Genomic DNA, 27310 nt, shown 5'->3' on the forward strand with positions numbered 1-27310 from the left:
TAGTCTTTGTCTACCTCTACTTCTCTTACCCTCCATAAGAGAGTCCATTATTCTCCTAGATACCCTATCCTCCTCCATTCCCCTCACATGACCCCTCCACCAAAGCCGGTTTATGCGTGCAGCTTCATCCATTGAGTTCATTCCTAAATTAGCCTTTATCTCCTCATTCCAAGTACCCTCCTGCCATTGTTCCCACCTGTTTGTACCAGCAATCATTCCTGCTACTTCCATGTCTGTTACTTCCAACTTATGAATAAGATACCCTGAGTCCACCCAGCTTCCGCTCTCGTAAAGCAAAGTTGGTCTGAAAACAGATCGATGTAAAGATAGTTTCATCTGGGAGCTGACTTCCTTCTTACAGAATACTGTTCATCACAACTGTGAGTTCACTGCATTAGCTTTACAACACCTTGATTCAATCTCACTTACTATATTACCATCCTGGGAGAACACACAACCTAAATACTTGAAATTATCAACCTGTTCTAACTTTGTATCACCAATCTCACATTCAATTCTGTTAATTTCTTACCTACTGACATCAATTTAGTCTTCGAGAGGCTAATTTTCATACCATACTCATTGCACCTATTTTCAAGTTCCAAGATATTAGACTGTAAGCTTTCGGCACTATCTGCCATTAAGACCAAGTCGTCAGCATAGGCCAGACTGCTTAGTACATTTCCACCTAACTGAATCCCTTCCTGCCATTTTATACCTTTCAGCAGATGATCCATGTAAACTACGAAAAGCAAAGGTGAAAGATTACAGCCTTGTTTAACCCTTGTAAGTACCCTGAACCAGAACTCATTCTACCATCAATTCTCACCGAAGCCCAATTGTCAACATAAATGCCTTTGTATGATTTTAATAATCTACCATTAATTCAATAGTCCCCCAGTATAGCGAACATCTCTTCCCTCGGTACCCTGTCATATGCTTTCTCTAGATCTACGAAACATAAACACAACTACCTATTCCTCTCGTACCATTTTTCAGTTACCTGGTGCATACTGAAAATCTGATACTGACAGCCTCTCTGTGGTCTGAAACCACACTGGTTTTCATCCAACTTCCTCTCAACGACTGAGTGTACCCTCCCTTCCAAGATGCCAGTGAATACTTTGCTGGTATACTAACCAATGAGATACCTCGATAGTTGTTGCAATCCTTCATGTTCCCTTGCTTATCGATAGGTGCAATTACTACTTTTGTCCAATCTGAAGGTACCTTACCAACACTCCATGCTAATCTTACTACTCTATGAAGCCATTTCATCCCTGCCTTCCAACTATACTTCACCATTTCAGGTCTAATTACATCTATTCCTGCTGCTTTATGACAATGGAGTTTATTTACCATCCTTTCCACTTCATCAAGCGTAATTTCACCAACATCATTTTCCTCCTCCCCATGAGCTTGGCTGTTCGCAACACCACCATGATGATTTCCTTTTACACTGAGATGATGATCAAAATATTCCCTCCACCTCTCTAGTGATTCCCTGGGATCTATTATGAGTTCACCTGAATTACTCAAAACACTGTTCATTTCCTTTTTCCCTCCCTTCCTAAGATTCTTTATTACGTCCAGAAAGGTTTCCCTGCTGCTTGACCTAGCCTTTCAAGGTTATTACCAAAATCTTCCCACGACTTCTTTTTGGATTCAACAACTATTTCTTTCACTCTGTTTCTTTCATCTACGTACAAATCCCTGTCTGCCTCATCCCTTGTCTGAGCCATTTCTGATAAGCCTTCTTTTTACGTTTACAAGCTGCTCTCACTTCATCATTCCACCAAGATGTTTGCCTTTTCCCATCTTTACACACATTGTTCTTAGGCATTCCCTTGTTGTTTCTACTACAGCACCCTGCATGCCTTCCATTCACTTTCTATATCCTGAACCTGCTTACTGTCTACTGTTGAAACTTCTCACTAATCATATCCATGTACTTCCGTCTAATTTCCTCGTCCTGGAGATTTTCTACCCTCATTCATTTGCAGACAGATTTCACTTTCTCCATCCTAGGTCTAGAGATACTTAGTTCACTACAGATCAGATAGTGGTCTGTATCATCGAAAAATCTCTGGAAAACTCTTACATTCCTAACAGATTTCCTGAATTCGAAGTCGGTTAAGATATAGTCTATTATGGATCTGGTACCCCTAGCCTCCCATGTGTAGCGGTGAATAGCCTTATGCTTGAAGAATGTATTCGTAACTGCTAAACCCCATACTAGCACAGAAGTCCAGCGAACGCTTCCCATTCCCATTAGCTTCCATATCTTCCCCACATTTACCAATCACCCTTTCGTATCCTTCAGTTCTATTCCCAACTCGCCCATTAGCACTATTCTATCTTTGCTGTTGACCCTGACCACGATATCACTCAATGCTTCATAAAACTTGTCAATTCATCCTCATCTGCACCCTCACATGGAGAATACACAGAGACAATTCTAGTCTTAATTCCTCCAACTGACAAATCTACCCACATCATTTGCTCATTTATGTGCCTAACAGAAACTATGTTGAGTGCAATGGTATTCCTGATAAAGAGCATTACCCCAGACTCTGCCCTTCCCTTTTTAACACCCGTCAAGTACACTTTATAATCTCCTATCTCTTCCTCGTTATCTCCCCTTACCCGAATATCACTTACTCCTAGCACATCCAGATGCATCCTCTTTGCTGACTCAGCCAGTTCTACTTTCTTTCTTCCATAAGCCCCATTAATATTGATAGCTCCCCATCAAATTCCATTTCGTTCGCCAAGTTGTTTCCAAGGAGTCAAGAATATAATACAGTATATGTATAAAATTCAATTTTAAAAGAAGACTTCAGTTTTATTTCTGAAATGGCTTTGAAGGAATTCACAGCAAAGATCTACAGCATATAAATAAAAATATAACTTTGTCGGTACATTTCAAATATTTGCCCCATAATTCATGTTTGTAACCAGATCAGATATACAAATGTTGAAAGAAAGTTCAGTTCAATTTGTTTGTTTAGACATCATTAGGAAATTAGTATTTAAGGTGATGTAAAGTATAGTACACTAGGCTATATATTATTTTATTACTATACAATATCAGTAACAGCAGGAGGGTAGCCATTGGTGCTTTCACAGCCCGTACTTATAGACATGATACTGTATAGGCTTTTGGGCTTATGCCGTGTCAAGAAAATAAGGTGAAATTCTACAGTATCATGTCTAGCAGGAGGGAACTTGGAATACAAAGATAAAGGCTGTTAAAATAAACCTGATGAAATTGCATGTATAACCCTGCATTGGTAATGGCTTCATGTGAAGTGAATGCAGGAAGGGAATAATAATAATAATAATAATAATAATAATAATAATAATAATAATAATAATAATAGACTCAAGCGCATAGGATAAGAGAAGTAGGGGAAGACAAAGGCGATGATGGTTTCGACTCAGTTTCTTAATGATTTAAAGAAATGAAACTAAAGGAGACCATAGAGCTAGTTGCAAACAGAGGATTTTGAAGTGCTTAGTTGATTCACAGAGGCTTGCAGACTAAACACTGAATAAATATGTATGTATGTACATAGTATATATATGTAGCAATATAGGGAAGACGTGCTCAAAACAGGAATTATCAAAACCTCCATTGATAGAACTATTGATATCCGTCTTTTTGGCTGAATGGTCAGCTTACTGGCCTTCGGTTCACAGGCCATGGGTTTGATTCCTGGCTGAGCCAAGGATTTTAACTGTGTATGGTTGATTTTTCTGGCTTAGCCAGACATCATATTAGAAACCACTACACAAACATAAAATAGTAAATACACTCCACCATATACATTTGGAGCCAGGAGGACATCCGGCTGTAAAACTGTGCCAAATCCCCATCGACTGCCAACTCCAATAAATTAAGGAGGAGAAGAAGAAGAAGAACTTATACCGAAAATTTGTACTTAACAAAAGTTGTACAAAATATAAATTTACTTTTTTTAGGACTACATCATAAAATGAGCCTCAGATGTAAACAAAAACCGAGACAAAGATCTCCTTCTACTGGTAAGGATGACTGTCATAAGCCCAAAGTTAAACGGAATTATTCAAAGAAGAAAAGTCCTGGATGGAAAAACAAATTTAAAATAGCAACATTAAATACCATTACCCTGACTGCTAAATGTGAGGAGCTTGTAGATCTCGTGGAAAGACGTAAGACTGATGTCCTTGGACTGAGCAAAACAAAGTGGAAAAGGAAAGAACTGCTGCAAAAAGGTTATAAACTCTACTGGCATTGAAATAAAGAAACATGGAATAGTGTGGCATTCATAATGAACAATATCAATGCTAATAATGTTATTGGGTTTACGTCCCACTAACTGCTTTTATGGTTTTCGGAGACGCCAAGGTGCCGGAATTTTGTCCAGCAGGAGTTCTTTTACGTCCCAGTAAATCTACTGACACAAGGCTGACGTATTTGAGCACCTTCAAATACCACTAGACCGAGCAAGGATCGAACCCCAAGTTCGGGTCAGAAGGCCAGAGCCTCAACCGTCTGAACCACTCCGCCCGGCAATATGAATGCTATGGCTGATATTGAATATGATAATAAACTAAAACTGTTAAGCTACATCAGAAAATCAACAAAAACACCTTGATCATTGTTCAGATTTAAGCTCCACAGACTGAGTGTACTCAAGAAAGTTGGATTTCTTCAAGAATTAAAGGACCACATCAAACAAGGCAGTACCGTAAAACTTCGGTCACTTTCTCATATATTTTTAAAATTAAAATGTGAAATATTCCCTCTAATTTTCTGAAAAATTAATATAAGTTCTGCCATGTTTGTTCTTCATTTCTAAATATGAACATAATTCAAATTGTTATTCAGTAATGAAATATCTCTTAAAACGAAGTTTTCTTCGATGTAGTGTTACTTCGGCCACTGTGAATATTTTTTAAAAACCTGCAAAAAGCCCAGTATCAACAATTACAAACAAATTAAAACGATTGGTGGTGAAACAGAAGTATAGTGACCAAATTCACATTTTTCACAAAGAAGAAACTATTTTATTTAGCCTAAGCATACAAGCATTGTATGATATTACAAATTACGTGTTGCATTGCGTCATTATTCGTAATGGTTCAAAAGATAATAATTAAAAAGTACAAAAATCATAAAGCTCAATAGTATGGAGGGAAAAGGGGATCGGAAAAAAAGCAATCTTATAGACTGTTCTCATAATACACTGTCTTCTAAATTAGAAAATATCTGGGCTGTAAATCAAGTTCTTAATTGCACCTCGTCCATGTCAACTGGTTTCCGTCTATTTATCATTGAAAATAGAAACCGTCCTTCTCCTCCCTGTCGGGATAAACTTCTCCATTTATTGTTATTGTGGCTTTTTAATCTCTTCTAAAGCATTCTTGAAGTAAACAGGCTCGTAATTACAAAACTCGCAGTCGCGTAATGTTTTCCTGTACGTTCTTGGCATGGCCAAAGTTACCACGGAAGTGGACAACTTTCATCACAAAACTATTCCCTGAAGAACCTATTTGAATAAAATGCATCAAATTAGGTTGATCAGTTACCAGACGTACTTACATTTTGACCCCACAAACCACTGGAATGGAGAATCGAATGCTGGGGCTAGAGAACAGTTTGTTTTCTGCTGTTACCAGACAAGACAATAGTCGGGGCTGCGAAAAAAAATGGATTGACTCAAAAATGAGCCCACCAATGTTCTTTGGACTACCGAGTGTTGATAGAGCATTCTATCCTACGTGCATTTCAGTTGTTGCAAGTGCTTTATCTTTTTCAGTTTAGGAGGCAGGAGAAAATAAGTGTTGCTATTCGTCAGTGGCCGAAGTTACCCTGTATGGCCGAAGTTACCCCGCTTTACGGTACTCATTATGGGAGGCCTAAATGTTCAGGTGAGAACTAAAAGGACAGAAGAGGCAGTGACCAGTCCTCATGGATATGGAAATAGGAACCGCACGGGTGAATGTCTCCTTGACTACTACATACAACACAACCTAGTTATCAAAATCATCTAGTTCAAAAAGCAGCTGAGCCATAATATTACAACATACAGTTAGAATGGAGACAGAAAATTCTCAATGACTATGCCATTATAGACAAGGAGGCTGGAACATTTATTAGAGATGTGAAAGTGCTGCCAGGAGAAAGTCTAGGGAGTGAATGAAGGTTACTATTAGCCACCTGGCACTTTTTTAACTTAAATACCATGCATAAACCCAGGATGAAAGTTTGGGAATTTGAAAAACTAGAAATGAGGTCTGAATACCAGATGAAAATTAGAGACCAACTGCCCAAATCTGAAGTAGAAAGAATTGAAGAACAATGGCTTGGATTTAAGAAAACCCTAGTGGACACTGCAGACAATATTGTTGGCAAAACAAGTAGCGGAGTAAGAGAAAAAGGTGTGGCAAAGAATGAAGAAAGGTTAGAAGAACTCAGCTGTACACAGCCCCAAAACTTAAAGTAAAAGAATCATTTCTAATGAGAAAAGAGAGAACCTAGACTGAATTTGCACAGAAACTAGAAGAGGACAGCAAGAACAACAAGAAACTGTTATATCAAGTGGTGAGAAGTAAGAAAAACAACTATGAAGGAATAAAGGCCCTAGAGAAATAAGACTGAAACATCACTTGGAATGACAGAGAGATCAGAGATGAGATGGGACAGTGTTTTGAAAAATGATACAATGGCATAAATTTAAATGTCAAACAACGGAAGACCATGGCAAAAGAAAATATTCAGAATGTGAAGCGATCTGTAACATGGATGGAAATGAAAAATGCCATAAAGAACATGCATAAAGCCAAAGCAACAGGCATGGATGAGGTTAAGTGCTGACATGATCAAGGCTGCTGAGTCCAAGGATTGCAATGGTGGTTTAGGAGTCCTAAACACCATTTGGAAAGAAGAAAACTACCCAAAGACTGGACTAAAGGAGTCATTGTCCCATTATTTAAGAAACCCAGCAACTACAGGGCATCACTCTTGTATCTCATTGACTCAAAATACTGGAACAAATCACAGAAAAGAGATCGAAAACATAACTGAACCACAGCTTCAAGAGGAGCAATATGGTTTTAGAAAGAATAAGGCAGCCACAGATCTAATATTTTCTGTAAGAATGATAATGGAGAAGCACTGGGAAAAAGGAAAAGAGGTCTTCATTTTCCTAGATATTGAGAATGTTTACAAAAGTGCACAAAAAAAATAATAAAAAAAAAATCTGGGAATAGATCTATACCATGTGCTTTAATTAATAAAATCAAGGGGCCGATGACCTAGATGTTAGGCCCCTTTGAACAACAAGCATCTTCAATAAAATCAAAAGGCTGTATGAACATTGCCAGAGATGTGTTCAAATAGGCGATGGATATTCAGAGTGGTTTAAGACTAGGTAGGGTGTACAACAAGGCACCTCACTATCACTATTTTTATCCATCACTGTAATGGATGAAAAAATACTGCATTTACCCGAATAATCCCCGCCATCGAATAATGCCCACACCCTCATTTTAGGAAGGCTCATTTTGACAAAAAAATGAAATGAACTAAAATTCCTTCCATCGAAAGAGTAAAGTTGGCATAAACAAACATTTTGTATCATTCCGCAAGGTCCACGTGGTCTTTACGCAAATATGAACATGTAAAATGAAAATGAGCAAGTAGGCCTACGTGACAGGTATTTCATTAATCTGAATTTGCAATAGGCTTGGTTCCCTGTAGATGGGAAAATTCATTATCTCTTGCATCACAAGAATCCTCTCCTAAATTACTTACAAGTTCGTCACACACCATGTCTAAAACACTTCTCACACATGGTCTCTTTTTACTGGACAGTAACATGATCAGTGGTGGATAATTCTTTTCGTGCAATGTAAACACTTGAAATAAACACACCAGCGTAATCTGATGTTAGTTTTGCAATACAGTACAACCTCGTTAATTCGAAGTCCTTGTAATACAGAAATAGGACTTCCAATTACGTGTTTTTGAATTAACAGCCATCTTGTAATTCTGAAATGCCAATCCTTGCCAGTTTTTGCGGATTCTGCTTTTCCGCATACTGCCTGCTATGTGATATTGTGGAGTTCCTTAAAACACTGAATACAAAAGAATTACGATTTCACTCTATTTTCAACTATGAAACACACTGTAGACACACCGAAGTGAGTGAAAGTGCGTAAAGCTACCCCATCAAGTTCCGGAAGACGCGTTCTATCGTGACGTGGAGAAATTTTGAATTTAAATTACTCTGTAAAATATGGTACTATTTTAAAAAAATGTAAAATCAGTTTAGAATTAAAAGTCTGAATTGTTTTCTGTTTAAATATGACATATGGGGACAGTTTTCTTCCATCTACGGTTGCACAAAGCGTAACTGTGCACTCAGCATCGAAAACTAGGTGAGCCAGGAGTGTGTTGGCAACCTCGATGCAAATAAAACCCACACCCCCATTTCGTGTCTCAAAATTTAAAAAAAAATAAAAAAATATGCAGGGATTATTCACGTAAATACGGTAATTAAAAGAGTTAAAAAGACTCAACAATAACCCTAAGCTCTTGCCTTTGCAGATGATGATGTGATATGTGGTAATAAGGAGGCCAAAGTACAACAAAAGCTGAATGACTGGAATGCTATATTCAAGCAATTTAGTCTCAAGATAAGCAAGTTCGAAACAGTAGTGTTACCTGTTTGTCGACAACTGAACAAACATAACCCAAGATGGATCAAAATTGGAACAAGTACATCAGTTCTGCTATCTTAGCAGTGCAAAAACAACAAATAGCTGATCCTGTTCAGAAATCAATCAGTTGTAATCCAACCAGCGAGGTGAACAGACGTGTAGTGCTGAGTGTGTGACTAGAGTGTGTATGAGGAAGAATGGGAGTGTTGACCGAGCAATACAGGTGTGCTATAGGGAGCTGGCATTGTAGGATGAAAGTAATATCCATTCACAATGCCAACAGCCCCTATAACTTTACACAGTTTGTGTTAACAGCATGTGTTGTGATGGTACTGTTTGTGATCGGTGGTGTGGAGTTGAATCTGGGCCCTCGACTGTCTTCGGAGGATACTGAAAAGCTGAAAGAAGTTATGAAAGATGGATGGACCGGAGCAAGGAACTGCAAGACATGAAGACTGATTTAAAAATGGAACTAATTGAGATCAACGAGTGTCTGGTACAAAATAACTTCGAGTTGGAGGAAATTAAGAATCAAGTTCTGGAAATAGAGGCAGGTGTAACAAAGCTTGAGATGGATGAATTGGCATGAGAAAGGGAAGATAAGAAGAGATAGATGATCATATATAGACTGGTTCAGTCTAGCTTGAGCAACCGAGGAGTGAAGTCGCGTGGTGCAGTGTGTGCTGTGAACATGGTCGGTATTGAACAGTACTGGGCCGCGATTGGGAAATGGCAGGTGTAGCAGAGGAAGGAGGCCAAGAATGGGCTGGTGATAAGAAAAGAGGAAGTAAAAATGGGTGAAGCGGTGCTGCTAGCGACAGTGATAGCTGTGCTGCTGGTGATTGGGGGCTGGAATTAAACCCAGGCCCAAGTACCAGCGGAAAATTCAGCATGGAGGGCGTGGTAGCACTTAAGGTGGTAATGAGCTAAGTAATACAAGAAAATTGTCAATGAGATAAAGTGCAAGAAATAAAGGACATGGAAGAGCAGAGAAAGGAGATAGGGAACATGAAGAAATGGTTAGAAACCAAGACTGAGGAATTGAACCAGACAGTGGGCAACAATGAGAAGAAAATAGAGTTATTAAGAGGGAAAGTGAAACATCTAGAAGAGGAGGTGATGATGACGAAGAGAGAAGCAGAGGGGTACAGGCAGGAGAGAATGAAGAAAGCCATATTTATATATGGTGTGGAAGAAGGTGAGAGGGAAGGCAAGATTGATCTAATTGATCTAACATTTTTCTTTACCCTAATGGCAGAAATTGTGATAAGAAATGGCAACAATTTACAGGGCCAGAAAGTAGGGGTGAAAAGAGACATGGGAAAAGAAGGCAGTGAAATTATGAAGATTCTGAACAGACACCTGTGGAGAGCGAGACAACAGGGCCTAAAAGCCCGAATAAGAGGTCAGAGGCTAGTAGTGATGAATGGAAGATGGGTTAGAGAGCACTCAGTGGCGAAGGTGAAAGAGATGGACGAATACGTTAGCGGTGAGGGGGAGATGGCAGTGCAAGATGGAAGGATGGAAGGAAGAAGAAGAAACGAGGGGTAGAGCGGAGGAAGAAGAGGGTGGAATTGGACAGTGCTGTGTGGATACAGAAGATCAGAACAGTGAAGGGGTGAGTGAGGGTGAACAGCAAGAAACGGCGGGAGCAGAGTGCAGTGGTTTAGTGAACAAGAAAGGACATGAGAAGAGTGATAGAAAGGTAAAGCTGTTATGAGCAAAGGAAGAAGTAGGAGTCTAAAAGATTTGTGGGGTAAAGTATGTAAGGGGATGGAGGATATGGAGGGCATGGAACGGCAAAGGTTGCTAAAAAACAGGAGGAATGGAGATAGGGGACGAGAACTACATGGAGTAAGAATAGGGGAGGAAATTTAGAAGGTAGGGAGGGAAAGTTATAACTATATTGGAAAATAGAATATATGAATATTGAGGGACTAATAAGCAAACTAGGAAATAAAAAGGTTCGGGAAGTAGTGGAAAGTTTTGAGGTTGTGGCACTCTTAGAGACGTGGCTGGAAACAGGGTAAGAGATTTCATGGAAGGGGTTTGTGGTTAAATGTAAATATAGAAGAAAGGAGAGGACTAAGGGACGTGCCCCAGGAGGGATGGTAGTATTAATTGGGGAAGAAATTAGTGAACTAGTGGAGGATATCGAGACAGATATGAAAGAAATCATATGGTTGAGATTTAATATGGGATGGGTAGAGGGAAGGATGAAGAAAATAAATCTAGCATTTGTGTATTGTCATCCTAGTAGTTCAGCATATGCAAATAAGCATCTTTTTGAAGAACTATTGGTGGACATTAGTATGATATGAGAGAAGTTTGCAGAAGAAGAGGATATGTTGCTATACGGAGATTGGAACGCGAGAATAGGGGAACAGAGCCCAGTATATAGTAGGGAAGATGGGAGGAGTTTGTTGAAAAGTAGAAGTGAGGATAACATTATAAACAGTTATGGACAGAAGCTCCTAGAGATGTGCGCTACGGGAAATTTGTATATTCTGAACGGATGGAAGGAGGGTGAGAGTACGGAGAAATTGACCTATGTTACAGAGAAGGGAGGTAGTGTGATAGATATGGTTTTAAGCTCGGAAGGAGTGTTGGAAGTAGTAGACTGGTTTGGATCACACCATTTCCCAGTGTGGATTATGTTAAAAAGGGGGGAGGAGAAGCATATAAGGAAGGAAGTTAAGATGAAGGATGAACTAGGGAGTGGATAGACCCCTTTTTTCCCACTTTTACAGCCAAAAATAATAAAGGGGGATCCAATATGGGATAACCTCAAAATTTTGTGCAGCGAACACATGACTTCTAGGTTATAAAGAGCTTTAAATTGTACATGTAAACATTCTATACTATTACGAAGGCCATCCGGAAAGTGGTATCCGTTTGTGCAATAAAAACACAGGAGTAAATATTAACAAATATACACATTTTTATTGGAAAGAGCATACTTTACACCACTTCTTCACATAATCTCCAAGCAAATTTAGGCATTTGTCATAATGTTGGACGAGTTTTTGTATTCCAGCGGCATAGTCCTCCGCCGCCAGCGCATTGAGATACGTAGTCACGGCTCGTTTAAGATCCTCATCAGTGTCAAATCAAATTATTGTATGGAGCAGAAATATGGGGAGCAGATGATGGAATTGTAACATCAGATATAGTTGTAAGTAAATTTGCCAAAATAATAATTCGACTACCAATAATTGGAAATAGTGGAGTGAGAAAGATGTGTGAAGGGATGAGTATACGGGAAGATATTGTTAAACTAATAATTAAATATTGGTGGAGGTTAAAGACGGGGGCAGGGGGCAAAATTCTAAGGATGGTGTACCAGCACCATATGAAAGACCAAAATGAGGGTTACTGGGTGGATGGAGTGAAGAAGCTACTGAATGAAATAGGAATGGGGTACTATTGGGAAAGAAACTTATCAAGAAATGACAAGGGACTGTGTAAAACGGTGGTCCAAAGAGTGAAAGACATTGAAAGACAAACAATGTCAGACTGTAACAGCAAGAGAACACTAATTGAATTTTATGAAATAAGTGAAAACATGACAGAGACCGAAATGTTAACAAAAAGGTGAGAGGGTAATTTAATAGCTGATGGGAGTATATATAAGAATAAAGCTTTAAGACAAAAAAATGAGGAAAACCTCTGCATTTTATGCAATAAGGACATGGAGGGGAGGCCAAGATATGAATTTGTAAACAGTTACAAGAGATGAAAAATTTGGCACAGGACAAAGGTGGCAAGGTAAGCTGTATCAAATCAGTGTCCGGACTGAGACTCGAATGACGACGGCACCAACAACAACAACAACAAACTACCTACCTCATCTTATGCTATATGGAATACCAACTCTCAAGCCTACTAATAATGTTTAGCTACTGGACCATCTGGACTACTACCTGCAGATTCATAAAACATGCAAGAATTCATTCCATGAACTAACAATCCTAGATAATTCAGATTTAAATTTATCGGGTACAGTATTTCAAGGTTCAGTAATAATAATCTTTCAGGATTTTGCCATGTCAAAGAAATAAACTGTAGGGATTCTTTATGTTTTGCAAAGACTTTGCTTCACGTCCTGAGAAGAGGAATACATCTGCCATGAATATGACTTTTCTAACAAGAATCCCTATTGTTTACTGTACAATGTTTCTTTCACATGGCAAAATCCCTAAAGAAGATGATAATGATGATATTGGTTTTACATTCCACCAATTATTTTTTGGTTTTCGGAGATACCAGAATTTTGTTCCACTGGAGTTCTACTTGACACGAGGCTAATGTATATGAATACCTCCAAATACCATCAGACTGAGCCAAGATTGAACTTCCTAACTTGAGCTCAGAAGGCCAAAGCTTATTTTTTTTTGTCTAGCGCTTTAACATCACACTTAACACATCAAAAGTTTTAGCGGTGTAAGGATGGGAAAAGGGCTAGGATTGGGAAGCTAGCGGCCATACCCTCAATTAAGGAACACTCTCAGCGTTTGCCTGATGTAAACATGGGAAAGCACAGAAAATCATCTTCAGGGCTGCCAACGGTGTGATTCAAACCCACCATCTCCTGAATGCAAGCTCATATTTATGCGACTCCAACCACACAGCCACCTCGCTTGGTTTACCATAGTATGAGCCACTCAGTCTGGCTATTTCTAGATTTCATGAGATGGACAGTCAATTAGCTGAAGACAGTAAAATAATAAAATATTAGTCAAGGTCACTCACCTCTAGAGGTTGCGTCTGATTCACACGATGACCACTGTGTCTGAAACTGCAAAAAAGGCAAAAAATAAATTAACATGCAGAACAAGATGGTTTGAAACAAACACAAGCAGATGATTGCAATGTAACTAAAAATATAATTTATCTGTATACATATTCTGAATCTCTATATAGACAAACATGTGGTTTTATCTCTTAAAATATAATAATCATTACTAGTTTCTTGATCTTCCTATACTGTAGGAGTTCTGCCACTCACACGTTCAGATTATTTATTAGCACACAATTAAAATAAAGTTATTCTTACAATATGCACTTTGTAGAACACATTGAATCTCTGATGAAAGATATCGATTTGTTCTAGTAAGTCTATTGCACATGCATTTGCACAGTAACAGCATATCCAGAAATATCTAATACCAAGTTAAAATATGAATTGCACATGCATTGCACACAAGCTAACATGCTGAATACTACAACAGGGTTTTCCGTATAAAACCTGACCGCTTGTGTGCGGCTGAGTCAAGGCTGGCCAACTGGCTGGCTTTCCCACACCCAGGGCCCACCTGGTTGTCTCGCACGCTTCCTGTGCTTCACTTGACATGCTGTAGTCATTAGTCCATGTTCGTTTGCAAAAACGGGAAGGCGGTTACCATCAGAGCAACATATTTTTGTATGTTAATGTTATTATACATATGAATCAGCTCCTTCCAAAATTTCAATTCACAAATGTGTGAATAAGTTTGGGATTACTGATTCAGTGCTAAACCAGATAGACACAAAAGACAAAGTGTTAACAGAAGGAAAATTACATGAAACTGGTGCAAAACTTCAATGTTCACCACAAAAATCATGAACAAAATTAGCACAGCAAGTTGGGATTTCAGCGACTTCTGCACATACAGCAACAAAATTATTAAACTCAAACCTCACAAATGCACACATGTTCATAATTTAAAGCCAGCTGATCCCACAGCGCACCCAGTAAGGAACACAGTGGCTGAGCTAAATTATGTCAATCTAAACATGTTTACCTGGTACAATGCCTGTTTAACTGCAGAAGGAAAACATTTTGAACATTTGCTATGGGGTAAGAATTGAGTTCAGTGTCTTATACTGTATATGCAGACTCACAGATTTAAGAAGTGAAGACCGAATGCAGGCCCAATATGGACTGGTGGGCCGTGGGTGTGGGGGAAGCTGGCTGGCCTTGGCTTAGCCGTGTGCAACAAGCAGTCAGGCATTATACAGGAAACCAAGTACAAGTACTACTATTACCACCACCACCACCACCAATTGTAAGAGGTGCCTAGCTACAGGATGAACAATAAATCTGGTTAAGATTTAAAGCAGCTAAGTATACCAAGATTTGGTCATGCAACACTGAATACAGAATGAAAGTGTCTACCCGAGCTAGTGACTGCACCAGATAACTTGAACCACGCATTCTGCACTGCTAAAACTTGGTTTGGCTCATAACAGTATAGGGAGTTCAGCGGGATTTCTGATTCGCTATCAACTGTTGAATACATTATCTCTGAAGAGTTTTTTATAACAGCTTCGGAGGAGATCTCTTGTAGCAGTTGGTCTTAATTACAAACAAATGCTAACTTTAACTAATCACAAACCAAAATAACAAAAATAAATCTCTCCAAATAAAACACTTCTTAGATTTAGTGCAGAGCTTACAGTTCCATGCAGGAAAAGTAACACTGTAAGACATAGCAAGGAGAAAGGACTCATCACAAATGTTGTGAAGTGCTGTGAGTAGTAAAAGGTATACTTTCAATAAAATAAAAAAAAAAGGTGTACTTTGAGCCAAATGTTTTGTGTGAACAGAATACATTTGCAGCGCATGCACAAACCTTCATACTGCTGCTCTTTTCTTTGTCTATCCCTTTTGCAATATGGTTCAAGTTAACTAATACAGGCAATATGCTACTGATCAATATAGAACAAATACAATTAAAATGACTTGTTTCTGAAATTATTTTTGCTTTCTTTCCTAATAAACTCACAATTACCAAATTTTTATTTTTTTGAAATTCCACTTAAAACATCCTTTGTGTACTAATTATTAAGGAATGATAAACAGACAGATTGCAACTATAATTGTTTAATTTCAAAGGACTGCTCACAGACACAATGCAAGCCTTGAGGAGGCATGATAAACGAGTAATATATGTGTTTAATGTCCCCTTAAAATATTGCAGATTTAAGACACACCACTGAACAGTAATTTTCACCTGAAAAGTAGTTCTTTAAATTATTCTTTAGCTTATCCAAGGCATATCTCAGATCACTGGAGCAACCCAGGATAATTCTGGTATTGGCTGGGGGTTTAAGGCTGGGTGCCCTTCCCAACACAAAGTGACATTTCAGGTGAGAATAATGTTAACCCAGAACAAACCAGGATTCGAACCTCAGACATCTAGCTGGAAGGCCAGCAGTTAAGTCACTGTGCTAATCACACAAAAAGGGGTTCTTTAACATTCGAGTAAATATACTAGTACGGATCTCTTGAATTTAAGTACTCTTATATGCTGACAGTGCCAGGATGCAATCCTGCAGCCAGTTTCAACTAAGATAAATTTCTCTGAATACATTTTACAAAATACTCTAGACAGCATATGTCAGGACCTAATTTCTCATTCTTCTAAGGGAATATCAATACAGATAAATACACTGCTGGGAAAAAATCAGGACATTCTTTGGGAGGCTTCCAATTCACTGAAGATTTATTGTAGGAACAATACAAATACATGAAATTATTACATTTTCAGATCAACAGCTCAAGCAGTTCTGAGATACTGAGTATCGACCTATGCTGAAACGCCCATACAAGGTATAGCCTCCCACAGAGACCAATGCAAGTACTGACTCTAGCACGCAATCGATCATACAGGTGGTAAATAATGTCTTGAGATGCATTGTTCCACGTCAGTTTGACCTGTACATGTAATTCTATGAGTTGTGGATGGTCAAGTTACTTGTCATCCCATCATGTCCTGCATGTGCCCTATTGGATGTAAGTCTGGCAATCATAATGACCAGGTAAACTGCTGCATGTCTTGCATATCATGTCGAGTTGCCCGGGCAGTGTGTGGGTGAGAATTACCCTGTTAGAACAGCACATCAACTTCCTGTTGCAAGAACAGCAGAATAAAGGCTCAAACAACACTCAACACATACCAAGCTCTGGTCAGCATTCCCTCCACAAACACCAAAAGTGAACGAGAGTTGTAGCTTAATGCACCCCATACCATAAGGCCAGAAATGGGACCGGTGTATCTTGGATGAATGCACTCTACGAGAAGGTGCTCACCAGGTCTACATCGTACGCGTGAACGACCAGCATTCCATCCTACAGGTGATCCTCTCGCAGCGCCAGTTGAGCCGCACACGTCCATACTCTAGTGCAAGAGGAAGACGGGCTAAAGGTGTGCATGCTTGTAGTCCAACTGCCAGTAGCCAGTTCCGAACAGTTTGTGTTGACATTTCTGGGGTTATATTTGCTCTTATCTGTATTGTGGTAGCTGCATGGTACCACACTGCTGCTCTTACAATATAACGATCTTGGCAAGCGTCTGTGCTGTGTAGACGTCCAGAACACTGTCTATGAGTTGGAGAACATTCAATTGTTCACTGTTGCCAGTGTCCCTGCACAACCAATGCGGCATGTCAAACTTATACAACAATTCTCCGCAATGACATTCCAGCCAATTGAAAGGCTACGATCTAACCCCTCTAAAACTTGCTCAGTTAGCTGCAGAAGCACCAGTTTGTCTTTGTGGCATGGTGTCTGTTTGCTCTACATGTTTACATGACACTGAACCTTTCCTTTTGAGGGGTAAACACAAACGGTGCTCTGGTTGGTATGCCGCTACGCCATCTGCTGACAGATGACATTGAAACTATTACCAGCAAATCTACTAATCCCATGTGGGATATGCTGTCATCAGATCAAAATAGACATCAATGTTCTGATCTTACTTTCTGGCAGTGTATTATAATGATTTCTTGTTTCTCTTATATGCACTTTTCATCAGTGAGGTGTGCGACAGCATTTTACATAATAACAAAGTATTGTCACCATCTGAATACTCATAAGTTATTGTACAAGGTTATTTGAATCTTTCACTGAGAACAGTATCAATGCAGATCCTATTCACACCATCCTCGACCCATTTGGACTAACACACTACTTCCAATCTGAACAGTTTGGTGATACACCAACAAGAAAAGAAAATGTACACAACATACACAAGAAAACTAATACCATATAATCTCGAATAGCACCCGCACTGGTTTTCTTTCAAAAATATTGCTTCCAAAATTGGGAGCGGGTCTTTTTTTTTAATTTTGGGAAATTGATCTTTCCAAATGCGTGTAAATTGGGCATCACCGCCAGTGCGGCTTAGCAGCAATGCTCTCTCCGTTCTCAGTATACGCTACTTCCGCGCTTGGCGTCACTCTCACGCACGTTCTCGGAGTATCAACATGAATTCCACAAAGCGTTTGCGATCTTTTACTGCGAGTGAGAAACTGAAAGTAGTTCGGGAAGTCGAAATTATTGGAAATCATGCCACCGGTAGGAAATACGATATTGACAAGTCATGTATTCACGACTGGAGAAAGAAGAAAAATGTGCTATTGGTGATCATAGAGCTTTTCGTGGACTGAGTGTATAGTTTCCAGAAATTGAAAAAAAAACTTGATAAATATGTGACAGAAAGGCAGAAATTGGGATATGGTGTGTCAACCGAAATGTGTCAGCTAAAGGCATTAGAGGTCGCAAAGGAACTTTAATCGGCAAGGTTTAAGGCAAGCCGAAGATGGGTTTGTAATTTTTATAAAAGAAATGGGTTGAGCTTACGAAGGCGTACCGCAATTTTACAGCGTCTTCCTGGTGCCTACGATCAGAAGTTATTGTCGTTTCAGCGTCACATAATTCGGTTGTGGAAGGAAAATGCATATTTGCTTTCCGAAATTGGCAATGCAGATCAGACACCCGTCTACTTTGAAATGCTAGTGAACAAGACTGTGAAAAAATTGCGAAAAGTGTTACCATTAGAACAGGTGGTAATGAAAAACAATGGTGTACGGTAATGTGGTGTATTCTCGCCGACGGAAACATTGCCACCATACATTGTTCTCAAGCGAAAGACGCTTCCTAAAAATCTACCTCCTGGTGTTATCGTCAGATCTCAGAACTCCGGCTGGATGGACAGTTCACTTGTGGAAGACTGGGTAAAGTGTGTCTGGCAACGTCGCCCTGGTGCATTATTGTGACAAAAGAGTTTGCTTCTTCTCTACAGTTACCGCGGCTACACAACAGACGCTGTGAAGAAACATATCAAGGATGGGAAAACCGACCTAGAAGTCAGTCCGGGCGGGATGACGTCTATGCTACAGCCGCTGGAAGTCTGTGTGAACCATCCATTTAAAGTAGCCTTGAAACAGCTCTATACAGAATGGATGGCAGCTGATAATCACACATTGATGCCAAATGGTCGCATTCAGCGCCCAGAAGTTCAGCTGCTGTGTTCGTGGATTTTGACGACATGGAATCGTATCCCTGGAGACCTCATACGGAAGAGCTCAGGAAACGTAGCATTTCTAATACTATGGATGACAGCAATGACGACATTTTGTGGGAAGGTGATGGTGATGAAAGTTCCGAAGTTGGTACTGAAATGAAATGGCGTATGGCTTTTACTACTGGGAGTGTCCGAGGACAAACTCGGCTCGCCAGGTGCAGGTCTTTTGATTTGACTCCCGTAGGCGACCTGCGCGTCGTCATGAGGATGAAATGAAGATGAAGACAACACATACACCCAGCCCCCGTGCCAGCGGAATTAACCAATTATGGTTAGAATTCCAGACACTGCCGGGAATCGAACCCAGGACCCCTCTGACCAAAGGCCAGCACGCTAACCATTTAGCCATGGAGCCAGACAGTTGGTACTGATGATGATGATGAACTCATTGGATATCGTTCTGGAAATGTTTGTTTAGGTACTTTTATTTGTATTTTCTAATCATTTGATGTGTGTTAGTAAAGATTGTAAATAATTTTGACTCACTTTTTTAAAAATGTTGTTCTTTCAAAATAAGGGTGCGGGTCTTTTTTTCGGTGGTGGGTGGTATTTGAGATTATACGGTATATGGCGTTATGAACCGATATTATTTCAAACAATAGGATACTAAATCAATGTGCTTCGACTACTACTTTTTCTAACAGTATGAGATAAAATACAGTGTCAACAGAAAGAAACCTTAAAGACTTTAAGCAATAGGTATTAACATGCCTGCTTGAGATCAGTTACCACTACTAACTAATGTGGTATCAGAACTGAAACAATAAAAAGAGGTTTCTAGCTTCACTTTCAGTGAATCTAATAAAATTATGACTGTTCTGGAGCCATTTTAAATAATAAAAATAACACATTCTATCTCATACAGATGGTAACATATCCCCAAATGTAATCATTATTACTCAAAATATGAAGGCTAGAATTTTGAGAGAGGTAGCCTAACTATTAAATTACTGAAAACCTACTCAAAGTCTTGCAACTGAAGAACTCATCAGCACTATGTAATACCCATTTGCCAGTGTTGTGGAAGTCCTACGATGCAATTGGTTGCATCTGTTCAGTTGATCACTTGAACAGAGATGTCTACTTACTACAGCATGCATGAGCAAATCCTAGACCATTTGATGACCAACCTGCAAAGCCAGAGAACATGACACAGTTCGGAATGAACCGGTAGATGGAAGCAGAGAAAGACAATGAGTGTAAGGGCTGCTGCTTATTCTGAACCAAGTACTCATTACTGTTTATAAGAACTTTAGTTTACAATAAACAACATATATTAAATTAATGTACATGATTTTATTCTGAATTACATTTCTTTTACATTTCCAATTCATCATCATCATCATCATCATCAATTTCCCTTTTCAACCTGACATCGGATAGGGGTGTTTCAGTCCAGGTTCTGTTGTCCTATACTGCTGTTCACAGTTCATCTATTGTAATCTTGGTCTTCCTCCTCTCTTCTGTCTTCCCAGTGCTTGTCTTGGCAGTTTTTCTCTTTTCATGCACTTGACATGTCCAAATCATCTCAATCTGTTCTGTTCCAGTATGTAATTTACTTTTGGCACATATAGCTCTTTTTGTATGTTTTCATTTTTCACTCTATCCCTCCTTGACTTCTGTAACATACTACTCATTAATTTAATTTCAGCTGCCTGTACTCTACTCTCATCTCTGTGAGTCACTGTTCAGGTTCCTGCTGCATATGTCATTATAGATAAGTAACATTCATTGTATATTACTTCTTTAGCCTTCATTGGTACATCTTTATTCTTTCCATTGATTTAGTACCTGGTGGTAAAAGGCACTCCGCAATTATATCCTCCTACCAATTTCCAGTTCCTTGTCACAGATTTTAATAACTCCTTTTCCTTCTTTACTTCTTCACTCCATCTACTCATCACCACTGTCTAGTTCTTTGCCATGTTGATCCTCAATCCCCATTGTTGAATCATCCTATTGAGTACATTCAGCTGTTGTTTTACATCTTCCTGATCTTCTCCCCAGATCACATCATCATCATCCACAAACATCATTATGTTCATCCCTTCCCTTCTATAATCTTCTCTTGCTGCCTTTATTACATCATTTATCACCATTATGAACAGAAAAGATGACAACACACTCCCATGTTTTAGCCCATTGCCAATTCCAAACCATTGTGTTCTATCCACTGTTGTCTTCACACAGCTGCAACAATTATATTGCTTTTATCATTGTTATTAGTTCCTTGCCAATGTCCCTGTGTGTCAGGCTTTCCTAAATGTTTGTTCTGTGGATGCTGTGGTATGCCTTTTCTAAGTCTATCAAAGTCATTCCTTTCCATATTCCCAGCTCTTTTCCTTGATCTGTCTGAGTAAGAAAATGGATTCTATTGCTGACTTTCCACTTCTGAATCCAAATTGTTCCTCTTGTAACCGACTTTCCACCTTTTCTCTAATTCTTCTTTCCACCATCCTGTCCATTATCTTGGCAACATGGGAAGTGCAGGGACTGATTACTGCACATCTTATCTCCTTTCTTGAATATTGGTATTATAACCTCCTTTTCCCACACCTCAAGCACTATTTTCTCTCTCCATATACAAATTAGTATGGAGTGGACACGGGGAAGAGGGTAGAAATGGTATAGCTTTCCTGATAACAAAAGACATGGATGCCCATTACCGAAGTATCCTATAAGAATGATAAGATCATTAAATTATCTATGCAGCTGGAGTCCACAAATTACACGGTAGTGCAGGTATATGCACCACAGGTTGGATGTAGTGCTCAAGAGAAGGAACAATTTTGTCAAGATCTAGAAGATATAATTGATGATGAAAATGTCTTCACCATTCGGGACTTGAATGCACAAGTTGGGACAGACTTGGTTATGAGGAAATCATTGGACCACATGGGTTTAGGAACAGAAATGCAGAAGGTGAATAACTGCTTGATTTGTGCAGAAGAAATGGATTGAACATCAAAAATACCTTCTTCCAAAAACAAGACAGCCACAAGATAACAAGATATAGCTGGGATGGAAAACATAAGTCGCTCATCAATTCTATCATCACTAACAAAGGAGGAGGGAAATATGTAACTGATGTCAAAGTTATCCCCAGTGAGAGTATGGACAGTGATCATAATTACTGATTGCAGACCTAAATCATGTGGCTAACACAACCCCGAAGAAAAGAAAAACGTAAAGTGAAGACTTGGAAATTAGAAGCAGCCAAGCTGAAGGAAGAATATAAAATAAGGATACAGAGACACTTACCAAAAGGGGAAATGAATACAATAGAAGAAGAATGGAAATTTTTTAAGGATACTTTGGTGGGTGAAGCTAAAGACCTGTGTGGAGTAACAGGATCGACCATGAAAGAAAAAGAGACACCTTGATAGAATGACAAAGTCAGATTGGTTATAAAAGAGAGAAACTGGGCAAAAAAAGATGCTAGATAAAGAAAAGCAAAGAGATGCACAAGATCCAGGTGGTCAAGAAATAAATTAACTACAGGAACTCTACAGGGCAAAAAAACTTACAGCTAAGAGGATAGTAAGAGAGGAGAAAGAGAAAAAATTGAATGAGTTTGTGGAGAAGTTGGAAGAGGACAGCAGAGGAAACAAGAAACTTGTTTACAGAGTAATTAAAAACAAGCGAAATAACCTAGAAGACATCAAGGTAATAGAGCAGGGCAGTGGATTAGTAGTGCGAGAGGAAGATGGAATTCGGAGAGAATTCAAGACCTTCTTTGACAAGCTCCTGATTGGAGAGGCATCAAATGTAATTCAAAACAGAGAAGAATCTGAAAAAAGTGAAGAGCCCAGTAAAAATATGGAGCCACCAATCACATGGCTGGAGATAGAGAAGAGCCTTGAAAGTATGAAGAAAGGGAAAACTGCAGGAATAGATGAGTTAAGTGTGGACATGTTAAGAGCAGGAGAAACCCCAGCAATCCAATGGCTATATAGACTCCTAAATGTAGTATGGCAGAAAAATACCATCCCAGAAGATTGGAAGAAAGGTATAATTGTACCTATATTCAAGAAAGGCAGCAGACGGAATTGTACCAACTACCGTGGTATCACTCTACTCTCTCATAGAATAAAAATTCTGGAAAAAATTATAGAGAATAGACTGCAAGAAATTGTAGAACCACTTTTAGAAGAGGTTCAATATGGCTTTAGCCCTGGAAGATCAACAACAGATCTTATATTTGCTGTCAGGATGCTGATGGAAAAACATTGGGAAAAAAGAGAAGCCTTTATATCTACTGTTCCCTGACATCGAAAAGGCCTATGACAGCATACCAAGGGAGCTTATTTGGGAGTGCCTGAGAAATCTCGAAGTTCCAGACAGTCTAATTTCAAAAGTGAAGATGCTTTACGAGAAAACCAGAAAATGTGTATAAGTCGGTTCTGGACTGTCAGACTGGTTTGAGACAAAAAGGGGAGTACAACAAGGTAGTGCTTTGTCGCCCCTATTATTTATCATTGTAATGGATACCATATTGAAGGCGCTAAAAGAAAAGTGGGCAACAAGACTTAAAAGCATTTGCATTTGCAGATGATGTAGTAATTTGGGGTAACTCAGAGAAAGATGTAGAAGAGAGACTGCAGGGGTGGAGTCAGGAGTTTGAGAGATATGGATTAAATACCAATAAGGCTAAAACGGTGGTGATGAAGGTATAGAAAGGTAACAATCAGACAGAAATCATGCTAAATGGCACTAAGCTGGACAGTGTCACAGAATTTAAGTACTTGGATAGTATAATGTCCAAGGATAACTTGGCTAAATATGAAGTAAATAGTCAAATCAGCAAAGCAATACATTTTTACCTCCAAGACAGCTACTATGGGATAAACAAGTACCACTCAAAACCAAGATGACACTGGATAAATCATACTACACCCCTATCCTCACATACAGCCTGGAAAGCGCTACATTAACAACAGAGGACAACTCGAAACTCCAAGCAGCAGAAATGACGTTCCTACGCACAATGATCCAGAAGACCAGGAGGGATAAAATCAGGAATGAAAATGTCAGAGAAGACGTAGGACTAGAAGAGTCCTTACTCCAGAAGATCCAAAAGGCAAGACTGAAGTGGTTTGGTCTTGTGAAAAGAATGAGTGCTAACAGGTCTGCAAGAAAGGAGTATGGAAGAGAAATCAGGGAAAAGAGACCAGTGGGCAGACCTAGAGAAAAATGGACAGACTTAGTGAAGAAGGATGTAGAGGAGAGAGGTCAGGATTGGGAGCAGACTGAACGAAGAATGGTTCATGGACAGAACAAAATGGAAGGGTCTCCTATACCACACCTGGGAAACTGGAGTTGGTCGATGATGATGATGATGATGATGATGATGATGATGATGATGATGATGATATACACTTGAGTATTCTATGAGTCAAGTGAAGTTCCGCTGGCCCTGCCGCCTTGATCATTTTTATGGCTATAACTATTCCCACAGCTTTTCCTATCTTAATTTTTTTAACTACCCATTCCAACTCTGTCAGCGTAATGTCTGATTCCTTCTCTGTTATTTCTATTCCTGCAGTCTAGATACCTTCTTCCTATGTCTGGTTTCTCACATTCAGCAATTGACTGATATATTCTCTCCATCTATTCATTTTCTCTTCCGATTTTTTCAGTATTGGTCCTTTATTCTTCATAAAACCTGTGTTCGTTTTATTACTGCAGTTTCTTACAATTCCAATTTTTTTTTTTTTTTTTTCACCACAGTTCAAATATTCCTTTACTTCCTGGGTGAATATTTCATAACTTTTCTTTGGCTACTGTTTTTTCTGTTGGGAACTATTTTTGCTTCCATGTATCTGGCTCCACTCTCTTCAGTCTTCTGTGTTTTACATTGCTTCCAAGTACATTTCCAATTATTTCACTAAAATCTAATTTTATTTCAGTTAAAGCTATTTTCAGCTGCACCAACGGATGTTTGGCAGTCAAACAGGATCTGTATTTCGACTTGGCATATTTCATTTGTGAAAACTGTTGCTCACGCAAATGAGTAAAAGTAAACATGGCCAAAACTTTAGCTACAAATCATCTTATTTAGGTTTATAATGCAAAAGAGTGATAGAAGAATGAACAGCGTGATCTCTCGTAGTTTGCGCAAAGGTAAATAACCACTTTTGGTTCCTAGACCAGTCCTAGGGAATACAGTATGTGGATTGTTCTGAACTGAATGCTGTGAAGTGATTTATTCCTTTAAGGCAGGGTTTCCCAAACCTTTTTTGTCTGAGGCCCCCTTAGCATACCGCATCCATGTCCAAGGACCTCCTAGCCACAGAACATAATACTGAATTCAGTGAACAAAAAACAGAATTTTGTAATATTATTATGTCTGATTGTACCTGTATAATTTAATGCTAATATTTACTTTATTTTAAATTAAATGTAACTCCATTTACATAAAGTATGTAGAAATTATAAAAGATTGTGACACTTGGCTAATAACTACAAGAGTCTGGAACTGGAAACTTACTTGATAAAATTCACTTGGTTCAGTTGTTGGATCAATGGGATGGATGGTGCTGTTTTCCAGAGAATAAGCGTTTTATAAACTTATTAACCCAAACTGAAGATCAGCCTTTATATTAGTTTGTTCCTGTACTTCGGTTTCATTTGTGTGATAGCAGAAAACATACACTCACACAGGTATGTTGTCACAAAAAGCTTTAAATGCAGTATTTCCTTCCTATAATAATAATAATAATAATAATAATGATGTTGAAAAGGCACGATGTTTCGGAAAGTAGTAAGGTCAGCACGGTTTATATTAAAACGACACTATTTACTACATACGTAAATCACAAGATGGATGCAGTGAACACAATAGACATGGAGATTACAATTGTGACATGTCAGAATGGACAAAGAAACCGTAGTGTGTAGGTGGCGCTACTTGATGGTGGCTCAGCCAGAGTCATATGAATATATATAAATATTCTCAACACCCCCTCTCGAAGGCTGAACCAACTTCAACGTTTCAGTCTTCTGACACCTAGATATTCTAAGCACTTCCAGTGCTTATCCTTCGGTAGTCCCTTGGTTAATATATCTGCAGGCATCTTCTCAGTTGACAAGTATTCAAGATGGATGTCCCCAGATGAAAGAACCCCTCGTACAAAATGATGTTGCACATCAATGTGCTTGGTCCGAGAGTGGAGAAACAGGATTTCCAGCAAGCTTCTGAGCTCGAATGTTGTCGTTATATAGCTGTACAGTCGACACATGCTGTTAATGCCTATCTCCCTTGCTAGTTGTAGTAAGTGCACTGCCTCTTTTGAAGCCTCACTCAAGGCCATATATTCAGCCTCCGTTGACGACAATGCCACTGTCCATTGTTTCCTGGATTCGCATGATACGACTCTGCCATACATTGTAAAGGCAAAGCCAGTGTATGATCTGCGATCGTTGATGCATGCAGCCCAATCAGCATCTACATAGCCAGTTAAATTACTGGTATCGCTTCCAAAGGTGATTCCCACATCAGAAGAACCCTTCAGGTACCTCAGTACCCTCTTTGCTGCTTGCCAGTGTTCTTTGCCAAAAGAATCATTATTTTGACTTAAGACATTCACTGCATCAGATATATCTGGATGTGTTGTGGATGATAGATACATTAGAGCACCTATGAGCTCTCTGTAGGGGGCCTCTCACCATCATCTTTGGACCAAGTATTTGATCTTGACAATTTAATTCCAGCATCAACTGGTGTGGCCACGGGCTTGCAATCAGACATTCGAAAGAGATCTAAGATGTCCATAATGTAACCTTTCTGTTTCAAGGTGATACAGGATTCATCTCGAGAAAACTCAATCCCAAGACAGTACTTAATGTCTCCCCGTGAAAAAACTAAAATGTCATCAACATAAACTATGATTAGGAGAGCTTCAGAATCTGAACCCTTGACATAGACGCTCGAATCGCCGGACATTGGTTTGACACCAAGCTTTAGTAGTTGCTCGTTCAAGCGTCGGTGCCAACAGCGGCCAGCCTGCTTCAAGCCATACAAAGCCTTTTAAATACGGCACACACAATCCTTGTTCAGCATCTTCAGCATCCTCTTGACTTCAGCTATGACCTCGGATGTTGCACTGCTTTCCTGTATGATAAATTAGAGTATTTCTCTGGTGTAGTTTGGTACTTCCATAAAGATTTCCTCTTCAACAATTCCATTTAAGTATGCAGTTGCTACATTGAATTGTCGGACATACATTCCATGATGAGCAGCAAGCACAATA

At 39.2% G+C, this 27310-nt stretch overlaps 1 protein-coding gene across 9 annotated transcripts in view; it reads right to left on the reverse strand.

The window, feature by feature from the left end:
• lqf (epsin homolog lqf) overlaps positions 1–27310 on the reverse strand; it is a 255684-nt gene that overhangs the window by 156108 nt on the left and 72266 nt on the right. For all 9 annotated transcript variants that reach the window (XM_068228319.1, XM_067149807.2, XM_067149808.2 and 6 more), the window contains one exon: positions 13462–13507. In XM_068228319.1, coding sequence (XP_068084420.1) covers positions 13462–13507 — 46 coding nt within the window. The remainder of the gene's footprint in view (positions 1–13461; positions 13508–27310) is intronic.

Source organism: Anabrus simplex, chromosome 6 (assembly GCF_040414725.1).
Source record: "Anabrus simplex isolate iqAnaSimp1 chromosome 6, ASM4041472v1, whole genome shotgun sequence".
NCBI classification, from domain to species: Eukaryota; Metazoa; Arthropoda; class Insecta; order Orthoptera; family Tettigoniidae; genus Anabrus; species Anabrus simplex.